This window comes from Pararge aegeria, chromosome 4, assembly GCF_905163445.1.
Source record: "Pararge aegeria chromosome 4, ilParAegt1.1, whole genome shotgun sequence".
Taxonomy (NCBI): Eukaryota; Metazoa; Arthropoda; class Insecta; order Lepidoptera; family Nymphalidae; genus Pararge; species Pararge aegeria.
The window spans coordinates 2983799-3006562 of record NC_053183.1 but is presented as its reverse complement, the minus strand read 5'-3'; the positions used below and the strand labels follow the sequence as shown (position 1 = coordinate 3006562).

Sequence of the window (22764 nt, the reverse complement as noted above, 5' to 3'; positions counted from 1 at the left end):
TATGTGTAAGTTCTTGTGTTCTATGTTTTGGATATTACGGTCGTACAAGCCTTGTATGCGTGTACTCGATCATTTCATGATCGTTATTACTTCTAACTTTTAGTAAAGTCTCAAAGACCCATTAACTTGCTTTGTTGTAGACGGTACTCACTCATACACTAAACTACTAGACTCAGTAAATTGTTTTAGAAGATGGTCTCAAAGCCGCAGTAAATTGTTTTAATTGTACGTTCGAAACAATTTGCTGGGCGTTCGTTATGATACATTACGAGTATCTTAACTAAAGGCACGTTACAAGTTCAAGGACACAAAAAGGGTTCTATCGTGCTTTCATTTAAACATGCTTCCTGTCTTTAAGTCTATAATATAATATTGATGGTTTAAGATAAAATAGTATTATTTTATATAAACTCCTTTAACCTGTACTTAAATAAAATAAATTTTTCCCCCGCAGCGTCACCAAACCCACATCCGCATCTGATCAGTCAGCCCACAGTGATAAGTTCGACGACAAACAAGGGTAAACCCAAGAAGGCCCGAGCGAAACCAGGCCCCGACAGTCCACAGGAGCAGGCGTACGACAATAATATGCAGCCCTCGCAGATAAGACGGTACCGTAATCATTTAGATAAATATTTTTTACTTAAGCTTCTTTTAAAAAAATATGATGCTTTCTACTAATGCCAAAGTTTATCCACTCGCTTCCCCAGTACTGTTAAATAATCAAGGTTATAGATTTATCATGTCCTTTCTTTAATTACTTAATGGTTTTTTACTGCACTTTTGGATTATAATTTTTAGTTTTCATTTGTTATTTTTATAGTTTTTCTTATTGTAATGATGATGATGAATATTACTTTTGTTAAACAAAAGTTTTATTTTTGTATTTTTTTTGTATTTTTATTATAATTTTGAAGTTAATATCGGTTATTTTGCTGTTTGAATATATAATATAGAATGCTGTGCACACCTTTAAGTGGCTAGTCACACTGATTAGAAACATAATATTCGTAATTTTCCTTTACTGTGTATAGTGAACTAGATTTATTTTGTATAAATAAATAAATAAAAATGGTTATATTTCTTCTGAACAGGAAACCCAGCGTAAAAAAGAACAACAAAAAAGTGGCGCAGGAGGTGCCACAAAGCGTAGAAAGTTTGGGATTCAGTCTCAGTCCAGTTGAATCGCCATTACAAAATTTACAGGTAATATATACAATACAATGTTATTTCAAATGCTATTTTTCTTTTCATTGAAACTGTTTTCATTTTAATTTTTCTTCTTTTGATATATAAATATGTTTTAATAGATTGCGAGAAGTGGTACTATTTGCAACTGTATATCATGAAAATATGCGTTTTTCGCACTACGCTTGTGAAAGAGCCCTTTTCTAAGATTTAATGTTGTTCCAAGCCAAACAAAGAGTTTGTATTCAGCATTAAAAAAAAATTGCACTCTTGACTAATTTTCACTAGCGTCGAGTCTTGTTTCCCGCCTCAGCTTTAGCCAAGGCTACGGGACTTATGACATATTTTCCGCGTTTGCATGGAGATGTTTTAAATGTCTTTCCTTATCTAAACTAGGTTTGTATTTTGTAGGATCTACCGTCGCCGTACGACGCGACATCGCTATACTCAAACGCGATGGCACAGTTCCCGGCTGTAGAGCAACTTGTACAGCACAAGCAGCCGCCCAGCTATGACGATTGTGTCAAGGTATGCTTCCAACACTTCTACACTATTATCCTTCTCTTAGGTTATTAAGTATGAGACATTTTTGTGAGCCGATACTATATTTTGAAGAGCCTGTCAAGGGAAGAAATATGGCCAAGCAGCCATAATGCCTTTCTGAAGGGCGTAGTTGCCGGTTTACATGCACATGATTCTTAACATCAACGTTTCTGGTTGTTGGACATAATGCAGTACTTTGTAGGTCGTGTTTCTTGCTCAGTTCGTCAGTTATTACTATAACATAGTGTGATTCCAGATATGAATGATACGTTATGTTCTAAACCCCCTTTTGGTGGCCACCTGTTCATAAATTGCTAAAGATTTCGGTCATTAATGTCATACCAGCTTAAAGTGATATCTAAGTTTATTGGCTTCTCTTAGTGGCTATCTTTGCAACTCTGCAAAGAACAATACAATTCCAATTAAATTTTTAATATGAACCAGAATTGATGCTTTTTATTGTCAAGGATAAAGAAACAGAATAAATGTTCTTTTAATGGTATCTAAAGTTTATTGGTTCAAGCAGCTACTATCGCAGCCCTTAAGTGATACATTATTTTCATCAGCTTCTTTTTGTCGCCATTATCTTCAACAGCCTATAATAATATATATAATCTCCCACTGCTGGACACAGTCTATCTCATAAGAGAATGTTGTAGAAGATGGACCTACCAAGTTACTCCAAGGGGTGGTTTGGCTTTACTATTCTTACGATATGCTAGTGACAATAACCGGAAACAGTTCTTGGCCTGATCCAGAGGTCGAGCCCTGAAAAAATCGAGGTAGATACGTTGTTTAGCGGTATATGATACAATATAAGCGGACTGAAATTACATACTTTTAAAACTGACGATGATGATTAACAGTTTAGCCTGACAGTTTAATTAAAAATCCTTCTATTTATTATTTTATTGTCAGATGCGTCTTATCGTTTGATAGTTTATAAGTGTTCTGTAACTCCGATACTAATATTGAAGACAGTACGTTTGTCCGCAGACGGGCCAGACGCTGCAGTACGGCGGCGGTGCCCTGGGCGCCTCGCTGTCGCCCCCCTACTCAAACCACTCGCCGACGCACAGCAACCAGACCACCTCACCGCACGCGTATATAGGTACGTAAACATCTCCTGTTGTCTCTGAGCCCCTAGTAACTTTTAAAGGTACGAAAACATCACCTCTTGTTTCTGAGCCACTAGTGTAACTTTTCAAGTTACGTAAACAGTTTCCATCTGGTAAACACTGTGACAAGCACCTACTGATAGATGAATCCGATGGTTCCGTAAAGATGGATTCAAAACTTATAGATCAGCATATGCAGTGTGGGCTATGATTTAAAACTATATTATTCTCAGGATCACCATCTCCGGGCAAGTCACGGCCATCGCTGCCAACGTCGCCCGCACACATGGCAGCGTTGCGTCATCACCACCTGGATGCGGCCGCATATTCTGCGCTCGCGCATCTAAGTCAGTATTTTACTTTATAATTTTTTTAACTGTGTACCTGTGCTCAAAAGAAATATCGACTTCATACATGCTATTGGCTGGTGAATTTCATAGGTGCTTCCTCTACAAGCGGGGATTTCTCACATGTGTTGCATAAATTGAGTTTTCAAATAGCTGAAAAAATTGTAGAAAGCTACTTTTGTGTGTTTTAAAATGTCTATCATACTGGCTGATGAATTTCATTGGTCCCTACTTCGCATGCGGGGATTTCCCTTTTGTGTTGTATAGAATTAGCTTATTCGCAATATTCATAGGAGACTCTGCTGTTTTATAAAATGTCTGTAATACTGGCTGGTGAATTTTATTGGTCGTTACTCCGCAAGCTGTTTTCGCAAGGGATTTCCTGTTAGAGCCTAACTTTGAGCTAATTTAGTACAACAGCTGAACTATTATTACAAAAGTCTGATATTATCTATCAATTCATCGATCGATGAAGATGCCTCGCTTGCAAAACCTCATCGAAATCTAATAAGTGCACATACCTACTCATTGTAATGAAATATACAATTATACGACTACGACAACACATCGCCATCTAGCCATAAAGTAAGCGTAGCTTGCTGTAGGTACTAAGAAAACTGGTGAATATTTTTATGAACAATATACATAAATACTTATATTATACAAATAAATAGTCAGACACTGAAAAACACAAACATTTTCCACTTGTACAACAGTCTTGGGCTCAAAAAACAGGGCGCTTCCCACTGCGCCAATAAGCCGTCGATTAGTTGTTAATTTTATGTGGTTCTTTTAGGTGCGAATGGACAGCACAACGCACAGTTGCAAGCGGTTATGACGCACGCGGCAGCTTTAGGACAGGTGCAGGGAGCGCAGCATCCCGCCATCACCAATCTTATGTCTGGTGAGTAGCTTCCCTGACAGATAAAGCGTTCCTGACGGATCCACATTTTATGGATGATTAAATTGGAAGTGACGCTAATTCAAGTTATTTTTTGAAGTGAAACTTCTTAAGAATCGTTGTGATTTCAAACACGATGCAACGGAAAAAACGACAGGTAAGAGACACTAGTACAAATATGTGTAGGATGAAGCCGGCAAAGAATAAGACAGAAATATACATACTATTTTATCTGTTTTTTTTCCTATTTAAGTTACAAAGGAAACCGAATAATATCTAGATAAAGAAACAAAGACTTAAATGTATAGGACAGAGTGAGATAGAAAACATTATATATTTTTTAACTATTCTAGTTACCATGGAAACTAAATTTATCCTAACGCATCGATTTTGAGACAGCTTTAAATTACAAGAAGGCTATCAACCACCTGTCTTAAGAGGATTCTCGAGTACTTCGGTCACATTGCCAGAAGAGATGGAGGCAATCTTGAAAAGATAGTGATCACTGGCAAAGTGGAAGGAAAGAGACCTCGAGGACGTAGCCCGATTCGTTAGTCGGATCAACTCCGCACTGCTCTCGACACCAAAGTGCATACTGCTTTAAACGTTGCTCAAATGGCAAGAAAATCGTCCAGAAGGTTGTAAGTGGAAGGGGTCACGACCCTCAGCAATGAGGAACACGACGTAGAGAGAGAGAGAGATTGATACTCTACATCCACCTCAATCACTCGTAGGGTACTTTTCAGAAGTTACGCTTCCGCCGTGTGTGAATAAATTGCACAGGATTTTTTTATTTGTTCACTAATTTGACTATTTAAAGATTTCCATCAATATCTATGTAATGAAGTCAACTTTAACTTTGTTATTTAATGCTTATTAATATTATAAATGTGAGAGTGTGTTTGTTTATTAGTCCTTTCTTTATGCCTTAACTAACAAACCAATCAACTTATTTTTTGGCATGTAACTTGTGAAAAGACGGACAGTACCATACCATAGGCTGCTAGAGTAATATAGGAGTAATATACTTTTTATCTCAGGAAAATAAACGGTTGACACGGGACATGTAATAAACTGTAATAAGCACGGGCGAAAAACAAACCACTGAAAGGGCGATACTAAACAAACGGATGTGAAACTTCAAGACGCGCGCTTCGCGCGTCTCTGTGATAAAGAGACACTCAACTGAAAGCAGATTATAATAACATGTATAATATATTATTAATATAATAGTATATATTTAAATTAATAATAATCATTTTTTTTCAGGTCTTTACGGCAGCTGGGGCATGGGGGACACGTTCCCGACTCCCTCACCAGAGTCTCCGGACCACTGGTCAACCCCTTCACCGCAAACACCACTCACGCAGTCACCCCATTCGGACTGGTCAGACCGCGCAGCCTTGTCACCTAACGATATACAGCAAACGAACAAAGGTGCCACTGATGCGTTTTATATATAACTAGCAATATAAAGATTACGTAGTACAGATTACATAAAAAGGTCTTCGAGAATACTTTAATGATATTATATTTTTTTTAGTATAATATAATATTTGCTACTCTGCAGAGTTAAGACTCTACAGTATTCGCATCATTGCTTGAATTTTTAATAAAAATATAATGTTGTCAGACCTAACATTAATTTATATTTGGAAAGTTTTTATGAATGCTTGACCAATTTTGTTACGATACTTTGCTTTTGTAAAATAGGTCATGACGAATAGAAGAATATTATGTCAAACTGACAAGAATTTAATATAATATCGACTATTGTAATATCTGAGATTGTAATACTTTTATCTTCATATATGGTTTGACAATGTACAATGTTTGGAACATTAAAAATAGGAACGTATATTTCTTCATTCGAATATTTGATTTGATCAAATTGTAGTTAGTACAATTAAACTCGGCGTTGCCCATTTATAAAAAATCTGCTATGAAAATAGTTTTACATTAATACTTTTATACATTCTTTTAGCAACTAATTGAACACCACATATTAAAAACTGTGCTAAAATTAGTAGATTAGGTGTTTTTGTCTTATATTAAAGTTTGGAAATCTCAAGGTGCTAGAGTACCGTAGAAGATAGACTGATTTGTATAGCCATGACGTAACTAGCTTAGCGCACTGGAAATGACAATATCCAACAACATTGCCCTTTTGGTGTATTTTTGGAATAAAATTACAGAGTAGATATTCTAAAGAATATATTTATAATTAAATGCAATAAAATATATGTTCAATATTAAAATTTTTGCAGTCAAAACTTTTTTAGCCTCGTTAAGCGATTTTCGGTAAGAGCAAAACTTATGGGTACGTGTCACTGACAAGCGAAATAAAAATGTGTGCGTTTCCACAGATTATAATATTATTAATATTACTTATATTTTTTTATAAATGTATCAAAAATACACCGGATTTGTAACACGGACACCGTGAACTAAATAGTTGTTATTGTTAAATATGTGTTTTTATTCATTGTTTTATAAAACGCTGTTTTAAAAAATAAAATAATTTTTAAATGGGAATTATGTATCAACAAATGAGATTGTTTTGCGTATTGACGTGAAAGGAAATTATTTATGTGTGATTCTTTAGCACGTAATACTTTGTAATGTACTGTAGTGTATGTAGATTTTTTTTTAATTTTAAGTAAAATTTATAGGCTAAGGTTTTAAGTTATAAGTTATTAACTAAGATTGACGCCTGTTTTTATTTGTTTTTTTTTCTGTTTTTCATTTGCTTTTAATATTTCATTTATTAATCAAATCTCATAATATGTACTATGTTTTTTAGAGAACGTCACATTTTAAACACACAATGATTTAACAGGCATCAATCTTAGTCTAATCATTAGGTTTTGTTATATCTTCCGCTTTTTATCATTCCAATATTGCTTCCATTTGTATTGTTTATGGGTGACTTAAGGTTTACTCTTTGGAGGTACAAAAAAAATGAACGAAATGGCACTAGTATGACATTTTTCTACATGTATAAACAATTTTAAAACATGTCTAAAAATCTTCAGTCACCTTAAAACAAAATATCTATTCCAAAAGTACGTTAACATCGTACAATAAGATCTCATCATTCCATTGTTCGCTTTAAATTAAACATAACCTTGGGACCAGTATGCTCAATTTTGTTAGAATTTTCAAATTCACCTTCATGTATTTGTAATATATTATTTGATAAGTAAATATTTAAGTTTGAGAGCTGGTGTATCTTTTGATCAAAGTGTTTTATACCGGTCCATTATAAATTTACTTAAACGCGATATAAAGTATTTTGTACAAATAATTTATCAGCTCTTGTACTATTTCTCTCGTTAGCTAAGTTTTTAAAACTGCTACTCATTTGTCAACATCGCCTATATTATTGTAAATATTATTCTTAACATTAATTATTAATATTTAATAAAGAAAAGAAAAATTACTCGAATCGCGTAACTATGATCTTCGTAGTATTTTTTTATAGATTTTTAGTTTTATTTTTTTCTCTGTGTCATTGTTATGTGCCAATGAGCCAAGTTTTTGAATAATTTTAAACTAGGAATCTTAGTTTCAAAACAGCCAACATAATTTATTGGATAATATCCTAGTATGATGAAGTAAAAAATATACAATTTTAAACAATATTATGTTCTAAATTAATTAATTAATTTCAATCTAAATTAAGAACATAAACTACGAAAAATGTTAATAATTTTGGTAGAAATTCAGTAAATATGCGCACAAATTTTGGAAAAATTTATAGAATGTTGACAACACATCAAATATCCATTTTCTCCGAGAATGTCAAAGCTTGAAAGGTTATGGCGCGTAAAATTGTTAAAATATTTTAATATCAGCTGTTTAAAAACTTTTAGTGATAATATAATATTGTGTATTATTAGTAGAAATAATTAGGGTACGTAAATAAAACGAACGCGTGCTTCCTTATAATGCATTCTAAGATAAAGTATACTTATTAAGCAAATGAACTAAAAGATCTAGGAAAATTTATTGAGTACAAAGTAGCGTTTGCAGTTATTTTTTTTTTATTTACCGTTCCTCTGTATGATGTATCTATAGTGCAAATCAGTTTAACTTGTAAGGGATTTGACTTGGAATGAACATTAATAAAAGCGTTTAATCATTTGGTATACGAATTGAAAAACGTTGCGTAATATATTTAAGTAGATATTGAAACAGATTACACGCTAACTACTGTTACTTATTAACTTAAAAACAATAGGGAAAGTATTGAAATTAAGTATTTGTTCTTTTAAAATTTTTATTAGTGTTTTTACCTACACTCGGAGGGATTATAAATTACAGACTGATATAAAAGGCATATACTGATTTCGGCATTGACGGTAGAAGAGCCGTAGCTTAATTGGTTAAAGCGCTCAGGCCGCGTTGCCAGAGAGTCGCTGGTTCAAATCCTGTCGGTTCCGAAAATTTTTATATGCATTTTGAATTTATTAAACAATTTGTTCATTATAAAGATATATTACTGAGTTCAGTCTTAGGTGTTAACATTTCTTTACAATCATATTGGTCTTCTTTGATGTACTGTTTTGTAAAAATATTATAATTTATTTAGAAAAATCCAACATAGCCCAAATATAGCTCGAATATATTACCCGCATTTTTTACTTTGTACTTCTTTTGTGTCTACGATATTTCAACAAAATTTGTACAAAAATTCCAAGTTTTACCCCTTCTTAAAATATGGAAAAAAAAGGCTCAAAAAATAGTTCTTGGCACATTGTTATAAAGAGTTATTACTGAATAATTACGAAAGAAGGCACAAAAACACTGTCAATCTTTAGGTGCCTTACAATTTTAAGAATTGTAATAAACTATTACGTAGGTATAATGTAAGAGAAAGTTTAGTTTGTAAGTCGCCTGTAAATACATTTTTATCATTATTTTTATGAAATGCATTTCATTGTAAGATTCTACAGTTTGAGGAGAATAATTTTTAAATATTTTCCCCTAATTGACAATAAAGGAATAAATTTTAAATGGTTGTTTCTTTTAATTAAACATTTTCTTATTTTTATTGATCGTAAACCTCTTTAAAGCATAGGCAAGGTCTTTATTAATCTCTACTAATATTACAAATGTCAATGTAAGTTTGTTTGTTACGCTTTCACGCAAAAACTACTTAACCGATTCTCAAAAAACTTTGTACACCTATTCTTGGAAGTATTAGAAGTAATATAGGATACTTTCTATCCCGACATTAAGCTCGGTTCCTTTGGGACAGGGGATGAGTGTTTGACGGTTTTACACCATACCTCCGACAAATTATAACCGATTTAAATATTTATTTATGTACTATAGAGGTTATAATATGTGTTTAATTTTGCCCAAACTGTGGTTGGAGATAGAGGACAGAACTCCTCAGCGAAAAGCAGCAAACTCCTCATTTAAGGCTTAGCGATACTGAATACTTTTATTTTTTTTACATCTATCTACAACTAAATTTAGTGCCACATCAAAAAACAAAATCAAACACAGACGAAGTTGCGTGCAACAACTAGTATGAAAAAAAAATTGGTAGCATCTTTTTAAATTTTATGGCAACATTACAGTAAAGCTTCATGTGAAGTGACCTAGGAACACTGACCTCTACGTGCTTTATAGTATACTATAGTATAATATAGTATATTGACTATAGTATAGTATAAAGAACGCAGCCGGTATCGATTTTTATTGACAAAAAAACCCAGCATCAATATTTGGCCCCACTAGACTCTTAAGAACTCTTATACATAATACATGGTATTAGATTTGGAATGTTAGTTCCATTAATGGGTATTTTACATTATATTATCATCCATAAAACTGATGTAAAAAAACCCTCCAAAATAAACATCGAAGTAAAAAGTTACTAATAATTTACTTAATAATAGGTATGGTTCTATATTTTTATAAAGTAGGTAGTTACCTACTTTATAAAAATTGCCTTGATAATAGTTTCACCATTTTTCTTCTTATTTTTTGCTTTTCTCTCACAACTTTATAAGTTTATAACTTTCCAAGTTTTTATTAAAAGTTTAAGCACACATTAAACAGAATGCGTCAATTTTACAAGGTTAAGTCAATAATTCATATTGACTAAAACGATATTCTATAATCTGTGGAAAGCTAAAAGAAAAAAAAAAGTCCATAATCTTGATAGGTCTTGTCAACAGATATTTTCAATCTACCCTCCTAAAATTACGATGACAAATATGCAATTTAAATGCTAAATAGTAATTTCGAGTTATTTACACTTTTAGTGATCCTAAATGCTATGATTAAATTGAAATATCGATTTTAAGTGACTTTCAAGATTTATGATGTGACTGTATTGATTTTTTGATAATTGGAGTTGTTTCTCTGGCAAGTAAGTTTTTCAATTTTTAAATAGACTTGTATGGTGCAGATTTAATTTTTTAAGAAAAGTTGCTCTTATCTTGCTTCGTGTGAACGTCAGATCAGAATACAGTTGTCACAACTGGCTCTTCCGGCGGCTGTATGTAACTTTGGTTTTGTGTATAACTACAGAATGGGTATTTAAAGCCAGCCGGTGTCGCTGTCTATCTTTAAGGCAAGGCATCGTGTGTGTTCTTATCCCGTGCTCTGCAGGGATATGGGGAAATTTGTGCAGGGCGGCCCCCTGCGGATGGTGAGACAGCCGCGTGCCGCAAATGAGGACGGCCACGGGACACCGTTTATTGGATTGGACTTATTGGAGTAAAACCAGCCAGGCTGGGGCCCGGTCAGGTCTTCCGCAGTCAGTGTATTTAGTAGGACCTTTGTGTGCGATATCCTTGATGTCAGGATGCGCTGAGGCGTCTGATCGTGTCGATCGAAAATGCCTCGGGCGAGGCGTGCAATCAACAGATCCGATTCATCGTAAGTCTCTCTGGATGGTCGAGTTCCTTACATTTACGTTCCCCCCCCTCGGGAGCGCCCGTAATCCTCCTCAGGGCGACAAGGCAAGGCATTCTTACTTGTCGTTTCAAAAGTGCTTGTAAAGTGTTTTTTTAAGAGCTTAAATATTGCAAAATCTGTGAAAGGTGTGAAGGCAAGTTTACCCACTAATCATGTGCCCTTCATAGGGTTTTTAACAGTCGTAAATTACTACGATTATGAGGATAGTGGACAGTGTGGTTTCAGCCACGTGGCGAGACAGACACTGGGTGGTGGGCAGCCGCTATGGTTATGTTGGCGATCACTTGTGCCACGGTATTTGCCAACTTCGCCGTCATGTTGGCGCTCTGGCGAGTGCGGCGGGCGCCCTCTCATTACCCCCTGATGAGTCTGGTAGCGGCGGACTTCCTTGTGGGGATGGCTGTGTTGCCGATTGCTGCGCTCAGAGAGCTGTTTGTGTTTAATCTAAGTAAGTACCCTATCTAAAGATCATCATCATCATCATATCAACCCATTACCGGGCCACTACAAGGCACGGGTCTCTTCCCACAACGAGAAGGGGTTAAGGCCGTAGTCCACCACGCTGGCCCAGTGCGGATTGGTGGACACCACACACTTTTGAGAACATTTTTTAGAAGTATCATGAATGCAGGTTTCCTCACGATGTTTTCCTTCACCGTTGAAGCAAGTGATATTTTAGTTACTTTAAACGCATATAACTTAGAAAAGTTGGAGGTGCGAGCTGGAATTTGAACTCGGCCCCCCGAAAGTGAAGTCGAGCTTCTACCCTCTGGGCAACCGCTTCAGATATCTAAAGATATTCAACTTTTTTATACGTTTTTTTTTTATACGTGGGTAATAATGATAAGGTTGCTTGGAAGTAACCCTCTCCGCTTTCATCTCACCCTAAATAGAACACTGATTGTTAAACTTGTAAAATGATGTTGGAAAAGAGCGAGTTACTTATCAGCTTCTTCTCGGTAGAATCTGCTTTTCGAACCGGTGGTAGAGTCCCTATAAACAGACTTGACCTTTCAAAAGTGCTTGTATTTACGGCCTACTTGAAAAATGAATTTCGAATTTGAATTCGAATATAGAAATAATAATCGGCGGACCGAACCGATGGCCCTACTGATAATAAGTCGAAAACTATTGGCTATAAACAGAGTTACATTACACAGGGCATGCAATGAACACCTAGCCCTACTTTAATCCCTGTTATTATAGCTAGCTTGACAGAATAATCGTTAAGACCGCCAACCCACAATTAGGTCTATGTTCTAGAACCTTCATTCCGTGATAGTGACATTAGTGAGCCTAGGATGATGATATTGATGACAATGAATTCCCAATATAGTATTTGTAAGCAACATATTAGTCTTTATAAACAAAAAGTGGATATAAACAGTCGACTTACAAGAAATGGTCATAAATTAGTGACATCTGCATATCGTCTGCGAAAGGTGCAGAAGTCATTTGTGGAATTGAGTATACGCTTTTATAATATGATTCCTAAGGTAATTTTGGACCTACCAATGCATAAGTTTAAAGAATGTGTTAAAACACATTTATTACAGCGAGGTTATTATACAATTGATGAGTTTCTTAATGACAAGGTTGCTTGGAAGCATCCGGCTCCGCTTTCATCTCTCACAAGATAGAAAAATGAATGTTGAAATGTAAAATGTAAATTTTTGATGTTGGAAAAGAGCAACTGCTGAGTTTCTTGCCGGCTTCTTCTCGGTAGAATCTGCCTTCCGAACCGGTGGTAGAGTCACTACACACGGACAGACTTGAAGTTTCAAAAGTGCTTGTATTAGGCTTACTTGAAATAAATGAATTTTTTTTGGACCAAATTGAACATGCAATTATATCAAATAAATATACTGATCGCAACCGGGACCACTCGTTTAAAATATCAAAGCGCTCACCAGAGCGTTAGGGAGCAGTCACAGGGCGGTACTTTACATGACGTGTTTCTTGCTTGCTTTGCGAAGTGTTGCTCTCTTTATAAGCGATGGTTTTCCACTTACCTATATGGTGGTCTATAAGAAGAAACTATTTTATTTTTTTATTTAACTCTTTATTTGTACACCACTATGAAGTTAGGAAAAACAATAGAAATACAAAGACAGAAGTAGAATACAAATGGCGGCCTTATCGCTTAGTAGCGATCTCTGCCAGGCAACCTTTGGATTAGGACAAGATGAACGGACAGGTGGTGTAAAATTATTATAAACCTACATTCAAATACTAATACATAAACAAAATTGCACAAATAAGAAATATGAACTCCCTGATGACATTCGGCGCTCTAAATACCTTGCGTCAAAAGTCGTGTAAGGAGGCACTATTTGTCACTATAAACATGTTAATATTATATGTATATGTGTGTGTGTGTATTTATGCATATTTATTAATATATATTATATTTATTTAATATATTATATTATTACATTTCTTATTTTATTTAATTATTTATGTATATCATATATATATATATATATATATATATATATATATATATTATTTCCCGTCTCTCATTGCCTTATTCCAATAGTTAAGGTAGCCTGGAAGAGATCACTGTTAGTGATAAGGCCGCCTTTTGCATATAATTTATGTTAATGTAAGTGTTCCTGTGTTTCCTTTATTATGCAGTAAAGTTGTTTAAAAAATATAAATAAATATAATAAATAAATATAAAATAATAAACTAATATATACTCAATCATACATAAATACTTATAAGCATATAGATAATAAAAAAAACATAGTAAAGGTACTAAAAGTCGTCATTATTGTGCAAGATAATTTGCTTTCACCGCGTTTTTAAATGTTTCAAGCTATTTTGCCTTAATAGCGCGGGTAAATCTACTTATTTTCCCCGAGATCGTGTTATATGTGCATGCTGGAGTACATTGGACGTGCTATGCTGTACCGCATCTATCCTTTCGCTGTGCGCCCTTGGCTGGGAGCGATACTCCGGCATCACAGCGCCCTTGGCAAGGGCGCAGAGGGCGAGAAGGGCTCGGACCTTATCAATCCTGGTCTGGCCTGTGTCAGCGCTGGTGGCGTTGCCAGACGCCTTCATACCCTCTCCGAAGTCCTTCCACCCGGGAGAATTAGAAAAGGCTTGCGACGTTAACACTAATATTTGGTAAGTTGCTCTAACAAGATTGCATTTAGAAATAGTGGGCCAATAAGTCAGATAGTCTCACTAAGGGAAACTCCACTTAAGTTACAAGATGGGTACGTAGAGTAAAGAGTTGTTTTGATAGGCTGAAGGATAGGGCTAAGTTTGTAGCAGGCCACTTATTTATAAATAAAATTAGGTGTTTCTTCAATGTATTTCTATTTAAAATATAATGGATACAGATGCACTTAATAACATGTACCATAGATGGTGATGATTCTTTTGTTCCACAGGTATGTCTTTTTCAGCATTACATTCTCATTCTACGTGCCGGCTTGCATGATAGTGATGCAGTACGGGTTCATCTTGCGAGCTCTTTCCTCCCCTCCACCGATTCGCGCACATCGTGGGCGGACAGTCTCACCGCGCTGTCAGAAAATGGTAAAACGGTTCATGTTTAATAAAGCTCAATATGTTATTGTTTTTTGAGATAAAGCTGCTGACACACAGACGGAAGGACGGAGGGTTCTGCGGACAGACAGACAGCGGAAGCTCAGTTTTAAGTAGTAATAGGGTATTGTTTGCACCTTACGGGCACAAAACCCTAAAACACGTTTTTATAGCAATGATAATCACAAACTTTTAAAACAGACAGATTTTAATACTTATATATTAGGAGATACAGCCAGCTGACACACACGTACGGATGGATGGATGGACGGATGGATGTACATACGGAGAGCGGAGGCTCCAGTTGTAAGTAGTTATAGGATCCTTTCTAAATCCTTCTGGAACAGAACCCTAAAAACACTCTTTTAAAGCAATAGCAATCAAAAATTATAAAAAAGCCCTCGCCTGAGCTGTACGTAGCCTTTCACCAAAGTAACAGGTAATTTAACAATAATACAATTTAAGTAATACCTATACCTATCTTAAAAATGAAGCTATCAATCGATTATTTGAGAAGAAGAAACACGAAACTTTTATGCATATTCTTGTAGGTATAAGAAATAATATAGTATACTTTAATTTAAAAAAAAAAAAAATTACGTAAGATAAAAAAATGTTTGTGAACAATACTAAAACATCTTGTAATACATAAATATATTAATTTGACGGCCGTTTGGCGCAGTGAGCAGCGACCCTGCTTTTCTGAATCGAAGTCCGTGGATTCGATTCCAAAAACTGGAATATCTTTTTGTGACGAACGTGACTGTTTTTCAGTATCTGGGTGTTTAAATATAGGAAGAAAATTACTTTTACGGATTTTTTATTTCAGGATTCAACACAAATGAACACCACACCAAAGCAAAAATCTTCGAATGTCCACATACAAATTGACAATAATCAGAAGTAAGTTCAGTACGTATTGTTTCTCAGAAAATTAACTCACATTAATTACACAGCTTTCGTAATAATTACTAATTACTAAACAAATATAAACTGTCTCATTGGTCTAGTGGTTAGCATCTCATGAGGTACTAGGTTCCAATCCCAGGTTGGGTGAAAAATAGTTAGGTCAGTTACGAATTCTCAGTACCAGAGAAGTAGAGTTGGGAAATTCCTGGTGTCGACTCCCGTGCCTCAAGAGAGTTCATTGAGCCTTCAGGCCCGATTGTTACCACTAACTTTAAAAGCCGTTAAAGCCCAGCAACCCGCATTGGGGCGTGGTGGTTCAATTCTGTAAAACCCATACTCCTATGAGAGAGGAGGCCTATGACCCAGCAGTGCGATGTAGACTGTGGGATTAGCAAATAGTTTCTTTCCACGCTTGCAATCGTGGACACTACGAGTATTGAAACACTATGACGTCAAAGTAAAGTGTAGGTACTACAAATTAGCCTTTGACTGCAATCGCAGGGTAAGTAGGGGGGGGGGGGGGGGGGGAGAATTCTATTATCAGCCATCACCAACCCAGGCCAGCGTGGTGATTATGGGCACACCCTCCCCTTGGGAGCAACATCATTGTTGATTGTTGGATAGGAGCAGGCGCCATACTTTGCGGAAATCCATATGAAAATTAAGCTTAATTTGCTATACTCCGCGAACGGCAGGAGAATCTGTATGGTGTTATTTATAATTTCTTCAAAAACAGATCTTCTGCCTAATGTACCCTCTACGCACGATTCGCTCCAAAACTGGAGCATCCTCAGGAGATGTTGACTTTTCAATGAATAATCATCTATCTGTAATATGCTGGACGGGGGCAGATAGACAGCTAGATGTTTTTGTGGAAGAACTAAATAAAATTCATCCAAAAATTAAAAATTAAGCAAATTAAGCTTAATTTTTATAATATATTGATGATTGATTCAATATTCAAAATTCATTAATTGCGAGTAGGTCTAATATAAGCACCTTTGAAACGTCAAGTATGTCTGTTTGTAGTGACTCTACCACCGGTTCGGAAGGCAGATTCTACCGAGAAGAAGCCGGCAAGAAACTCAGCAGTTACCTTTTCCAACATCATTTTACAATTTAACAATCACTGTTCTATCTTCTGTGAGATGAAAGCCGAGCTTGCTTCGATGCCACCTTGTCATTAAGAAATTCATCAATGTTATAGTAACCTCGATGTTTTAAATTTGTTTTTATACATTCATATTTAAATGAAACATGTTGTAATGAGTCGTCCAATCGTTCAATTTGTTCGTTTAAACATTGGACTACAGTTTCATGTTCTTCAGTATTTTTTAAATGAAGAACAATAGAATGATAGAATGATTAAATCTCAATGGAAACAATTCTATTTAAAGTGCTCTTTCTTTTCTTCTAGCCAGGTTTTTTGTACTTACCTTTTTGGTTTTTATTCAATATTGTGTTTTTTTATTATTTTGCAAACTTTTTTTTGCAAAATTATATTGTCAGCTAAGCAACGATATGGAAAATAAGCTTATATTTCTTATTTATAGTGATGTAACATCAAAAGCTTGCCGTATCAATTCACCATCAGTCATACGAGCCTGCACAGAACCCAGTACAGGAAAATGCAGCTACAAGTAAGTTCATACATCACAAAAATGAATATAATAAATAAATAAATATACTACGACAATACGCACATCGCCATCTAGCCCCAAAGTTGGCGTAGCTTGTATTATGGGTACTAAGATAGCTGATGATTTTTTTTTTATGAACTTAATACACATAATTACTTATAATATACAGATAAACACCCAGACACTGAAGAATATTCATGTTCATTACACAAACATTTTTCAGTTCTGGGAATCGAACCCACGACCTTGGTCTCAGAACGCAGGGTCGCTGCCCACTGCACTAGGCCGTCATAATAGAAGAGGTGACATGCGGGGTAATCTGAAATATCCTGACAGGATTTTAGTCGAATGTGTTAATTGGTTGCTGAGGTTTACCTCCTTGTATTGGAATGCAAAAAGTGAGTCTACCTTTAAAAATAAGTTAAATGATTAGCTTGTCGAGAGGTATTTTTATAGTTTTAAATTCTTTCTTCTTTAATTTGGAATTCTTAAATTGTATAATAATAAAAGTAATATATAGTATATGTATATCCTAGATTAAAGGTTGTCTGGAGGAGATCGCTTCAAGCGATAAAGCCGCCTTTGCGCATATATATTTATTTACCTTTTGTTTTGTTCAATTTGTTTTTTTCTGTATGTGCAATAAAGAATTTATATCCATCTATCTAACTTATTATATACATGTTGTTTACCTATGTATGGCTATCTAGATACGAATAATTGAAATGCTATTTAATGTGTTATAATAATTTAATAAATCAGAGTGTTCATCTGTATATTATAAGTATTAATGTATATTACCCATTCATAATAATATTCATCAGTCATCTTAGTACCCATAAAACAAGCTACGTTTACTGCGGCTAGATGGCGATGTAGTACATATATTTATTACTAGCGTACCCAGCCCGCTTCGCCGCTTTATTTAATTTAAACAATAAACTTACATCATTACATTTTTAATTTAAGTCTCAATATAATAAATCATTTATTTCTCTCCGTATTCATTCTCTTCTATTCTCTTCTCGAGCGGGTGAAGATCATTATCTACACCCATGTACATCCAACAATAGAATATCATCATAGTAAATAAAAGCTTTATTTTCTGTTTGACAGTTCAAAAATAGGAGTGCTCCGATCGTCACCAAACTTTACAGGATTACTCGCCAGGTCTATCCGGAGATTCCCTGAAAGTTCCATTGAAATCGGTCCAGTTGTTTCGGAGCCTATACGGAACATACCCACACACTTTCTCTTTTATATAGTACAGTAGTTCGTATCAGCGCTTCACTTGTGTATTTTTGTTGACATCATACAGGTCTCCAAGTTCAGCAGTAGTGTTATTAATACCAAAACATATTACCACACATTTGAGAACGTTATGGAGAGCTCTCAGACATGCAGGCTTCCTCACGATGTTTTCCTTCACCGTTTAAAGCAAGTGATATTTAAATTGCTTAAATTAAAAACTCACATAGCCCCGAAGAGTTAGTGATGCGTGCCGTGCTCTAATTTGGTCTCAACGAAAGGAAAACCGAAGCCACCACCGGCTAGGCTATAGCCAAAAATCAAGATGGTCGGTTTATTTGGTTGCTTATTAAGGGCGCGAAGGAAGGACAAACAAACGAATACACTTTCGCATTTATACTTACATTTAATAAGAATAAATACATTTCTTCTTTTGCTATAATTAATAATAATAATGGTAGTTTTATAATATGGTTTAGAAGCTTGGACTCTAAAAGCCGATACTCAGAAACGTCTCGAAGCCTTCGAGATGTGTTGCTACCGTACAATGCTCATTAGCTGGACACGGAAAGTTTCTAACGTGAGAGTACTAAAACGCGTCGCCAGAAGCCGGGAGTTACTGCTAATAATTAAAAAGCGAAACTTCAAATATCTGGGCCACGTTCTGAGACATGAGCTATACCAACGTCATCACCACCTGGATGCGGCCGCATATTCTGCGCTCGCGCATCTAAGTCAGTATTTTACTTTATAATTTTTTTAACTGTGTACCTGTGCTCAAAAGAAATATCGACTTCATACATGCTATTGGCTGGTGAATTTCATAGGTGCTTCCTCTACAAGCGGGGATTTCTCACATGTGTTGCATAAATTGAGTTTTCAAATAGCCGAAAAAATTGTAGAAAGCTACTTTTGTGTGTTTTAAAATGTCTATCATACTGGCTGATGAATTTCATTGGTCCCTACTTCGCATGCGGGGATTTCCCTTTTGTGTTGTATAGAATTAGCTTATTCGCAATATTCATAGGAGACTCTGCTGTTTTATAAAATGTCTGTAATACTGGCTGGTGAATTTTATTGGTCGTTACTCCGCAAGCTGTTTTCGCAAGGGATTTCCTGTTAGAGCCTAACTTTGAGCTAATTTAGTACAACAGCTGAACTATTATTACAAAAGTCTGATATTATCTATCAATTCATCGATCGATGAAGATGCCTCGCTTGCAAAACCTCATCGAAATCTAATAAGTGCACATACCTACTCATTGTAATGAAATATACAATTATACGACTACGACAACACATCGCCATCTAGCCATAAAGTAAGCGTAGCTTGCTGTAGGTACTAAGAAAACTGGTGAATATTTTTATGAACAATATACATAAATACTTATATTATACAAATAAATAGTCAGACACTGAAAAACACAAACATTTTCCACTTGTACAACAGTCTTGGGCTCAAAAAACAGGGCGCTTCCCACTGCGCCAATAAGCCGTCGATTAGTTGTTAATTTTATGTGGTTCTTTTAGGTGCGAATGGACAGCACAACGCACAGTTGCAAGCGGTTATGACGCACGCGGCAGCTTTAGGACAGGTGCAGGGAGCGCAGCATCCCGCCATCACCAATCTTATGTCTGGTGAGTAGCTTCCCTGACAGATAAAGCGTTCCTGACGGATCCACATTTTATGGATGATTAAATTGGAAGTGACGCTAATTCAAGTTATTTTTTGAAGTGAAACTTCTTAAGAATCGTTGTGATTTCAAACACGATGCAACGGAAAAAACGACAGGTAAGAGACACTAGTACAAATATGTGTAGGATGAAGCCGGCAAAGAATAAGACAGAAATATACATACTATTTTATCTGTTTTTTTTCCTATTTAAGTTACAAAGGAAACCGAATAATATCTAGATAAAGAAACAAAGACTTAAATGTATAGGACAGAGTGAGATAGAAAACATTATATATTTTTTAACTATTCTAGTTACCATGGAAACTAAATTTATCCTAACGCATCGATTTTGAGACAGCTTTAAATTACAAGAAGGCTATCAACCACCTGTCTTAAGAGGATTCTCGAGTACTTCGGTCACATTGCCAGAAGAGATGGAGGCAATCTTGAAAAGATAGTGATCACTGGCAAAGTGGAAGGAAAGAGACCTCGAGGACGTAGCCCGATTCGTTAGTCGGATCAACTCCGCACTGCTCTCGACACCAAAGTGCATACTGCTTTAAACGTTGCTCAAATGGCAAGAAAATCGTCCAGAAGGTTGTAAGTGGAAGGGGTCACGACCCTCAGCAATGAGGAACACGACGTAGAGAGAGAGAGAGATTGATACTCTACATCCACCTCAATCACTCGTAGGGTACTTTTCAGAAGTTACGCTTCCGCCGTGTGTGAATAAATTGCACAGGATTTTTTTATTTGTTCACTAATTTGACTATTTAAAGATTTCCATCAATATCTATGTAATGAAGTCAACTTTAACTTTGTTATTTAATGCTTATTAATATTATAAATGTGAGAGTGTGTTTGTTTATTAGTCCTTTCTTTATGCCTTAACTAACAAACCAATCAACTTATTTTTTGGCATGTAACTTGTGAAAAGACGGACAGTACCATACCATAGGCTGCTAGAGTAATATAGGAGTAATATACTTTTTATCTCAGGAAAATAAACGGTTGACACGGGACATGTAATAAACTGTAATAAGCACGGGCGAAAAACAAACCACTGAAAGGGCGATACTAAACAAACGGATGTGAAACTTCAAGACGCGCGCTTCGCGCGTCTCTGTGATAAAGAGACACTCAACTGAAAGCAGATTATAATAACATGTATAATATATTATTAATATAATAGTATATATTTAAATTAATAATAATCATTTTTTTTCAGGTCTTTACGGCAGCTGGGGCATGGGGGACACGTTCCCGACTCCCTCACCAGAGTCTCCGGACCACTGGTCAACCCCTTCACCGCAAACACCACTCACGCAGTCACCCCATTCGGACTGGTCAGACCGCGCAGCCTTGTCACCTAACGATATACAGCAAACGAACAAAGGTGCCACTGATGCGTTTTATATATAACTAGCAATATAAAGATTACGTAGTACAGATTACATAAAAAGGTCTTCGAGAATACTTTAATGATATTATATTTTTTTTAGTATAATATAATATTTGCTACTCTGCAGAGTTAAGACTCTACAGTATTCGCATCATTGCTTGAATTTTTAATAAAAATATAATGTTGTCAGACCTAACATTAATTTATATTTGGAAAGTTTTTATGAATGCTTGACCAATTTTGTTACGATACTTTGCTTTTGTAAAATAGGTCATGACGAATAGAAGAATATTATGTCAAACTGACAAGAATTTAATATAATATCGACTATTGTAATATCTGAGATTGTAATACTTTTATCTTCATATATGGTTTGACAATGTACAATGTTTGGAACATTAAAAATAGGAACGTATATTTCTTCATTCGAATATTTGATTTGATCAAATTGTAGTTAGTACAATTAAACTCGGCGTTGCCCATTTATAAAAAATCTGCTATGAAAATAGTTTTACATTAATACTTTTATACATTCTTTTAGCAACTAATTGAACACCACATATTAAAAACTGTGCTAAAATTAGTAGATTAGGTGTTTTTGTCTTATATTAAAGTTTGGAAATCTCAAGGTGCTAGAGTACCGTAGAAGATAGACTGATTTGTATAGCCATGACGTAACTAGCTTAGCGCACTGGAAATGACAATATCCAACAACATTGCCCTTTTGGTGTATTTTTGGAATAAAATTACAGAGTAGATATTCTAAAGAATATATTTATAATTAAATGCAATAAAATATATGTTCAATATTAAAATTTTTGCAGTCAAAACTTTTTTAGCCTCGTTAAGCGATTTTCGGTAAGAGCAAAACTTATGGGTACGTGTCACTGACAAGCGAAATAAAAATGTGTGCGTTTCCACAGATTATAATATTATTAATATTACTTATATTTTTTTATAAATGTATCAAAAATACACCGGATTTGTAACACGGACACCGTGAACTAAATAGTTGTTATTGTTAAATATGTGTTTTTATTCATTGTTTTATAAAACGCTGTTTTAAAAAATAAAATAATTTTTAAATGGGAATTATGTATCAACAAATGAGATTGTTTTGCGTATTGACGTGAAAGGAAATTATTTATGTGTGATTCTTTAGCACGTAATACTTTGTAATGTACTGTAGTGTATGTAGATTTTTTTTTAATTTTAAGTAAAATTTATAGGCTAAGGTTTTAAGTTATAAGTTATTAACTAAGATTGACGCCTGTTTTTATTTGTTTTTTTTT

The 22764-nt window shown here is 35.1% G+C and overlaps 2 protein-coding genes across 3 annotated transcripts in view; both read left to right on the top strand.

The window, feature by feature from the left end:
- Positions 1 to 6765, top strand: part of LOC120637694 (neurogenic locus Notch protein) — a 192642-nt gene extending 185877 nt beyond the window's left edge. Inside the window, exons 27-33 of one of the 2 annotated variants that reach the window (XM_039909646.1) lie at positions 455 to 611; positions 1095 to 1206; positions 1600 to 1716; positions 2728 to 2842; positions 3083 to 3196; positions 3993 to 4100; positions 5367 to 6765. In XM_039909646.1, the coding sequence (XP_039765580.1) occupies positions 455 to 611; positions 1095 to 1206; positions 1600 to 1716; positions 2728 to 2842; positions 3083 to 3196; positions 3993 to 4100; positions 5367 to 5560 (917 nt within the window). In that variant the 3' untranslated portion in view covers positions 5561 to 6765. Of the gene's footprint in view, positions 1 to 454; positions 612 to 1094; positions 1207 to 1599; positions 1717 to 2712; positions 2843 to 3082; positions 3197 to 3992; positions 4101 to 5366 lie in introns of both variants that reach the window. The other variant, XM_039909645.1, reaches the window with a different exon arrangement.
- Positions 6766 to 10308: 3543 nt separating this feature from the next.
- Positions 10309 to 22697, top strand: LOC120623467 (5-hydroxytryptamine receptor 1D-like). The gene is made up of 9 exons (XM_039889502.1): positions 10309 to 10485; positions 11244 to 11484; positions 13904 to 14171; positions 14441 to 14588; positions 15427 to 15500; positions 17060 to 17146; positions 19001 to 19128; positions 19925 to 20032; positions 21299 to 22697. The coding sequence occupies exons 2-9, from the start codon at positions 11301 to 11303 to the stop codon at positions 21490 to 21492; spliced, it is 1191 nt and encodes a 396-aa protein (XP_039745436.1). The 5' UTR covers positions 10309 to 10485; positions 11244 to 11300; the 3' UTR covers positions 21493 to 22697.
- The last annotated feature ends 67 nt before the right edge of the window (positions 22698 to 22764 follow it).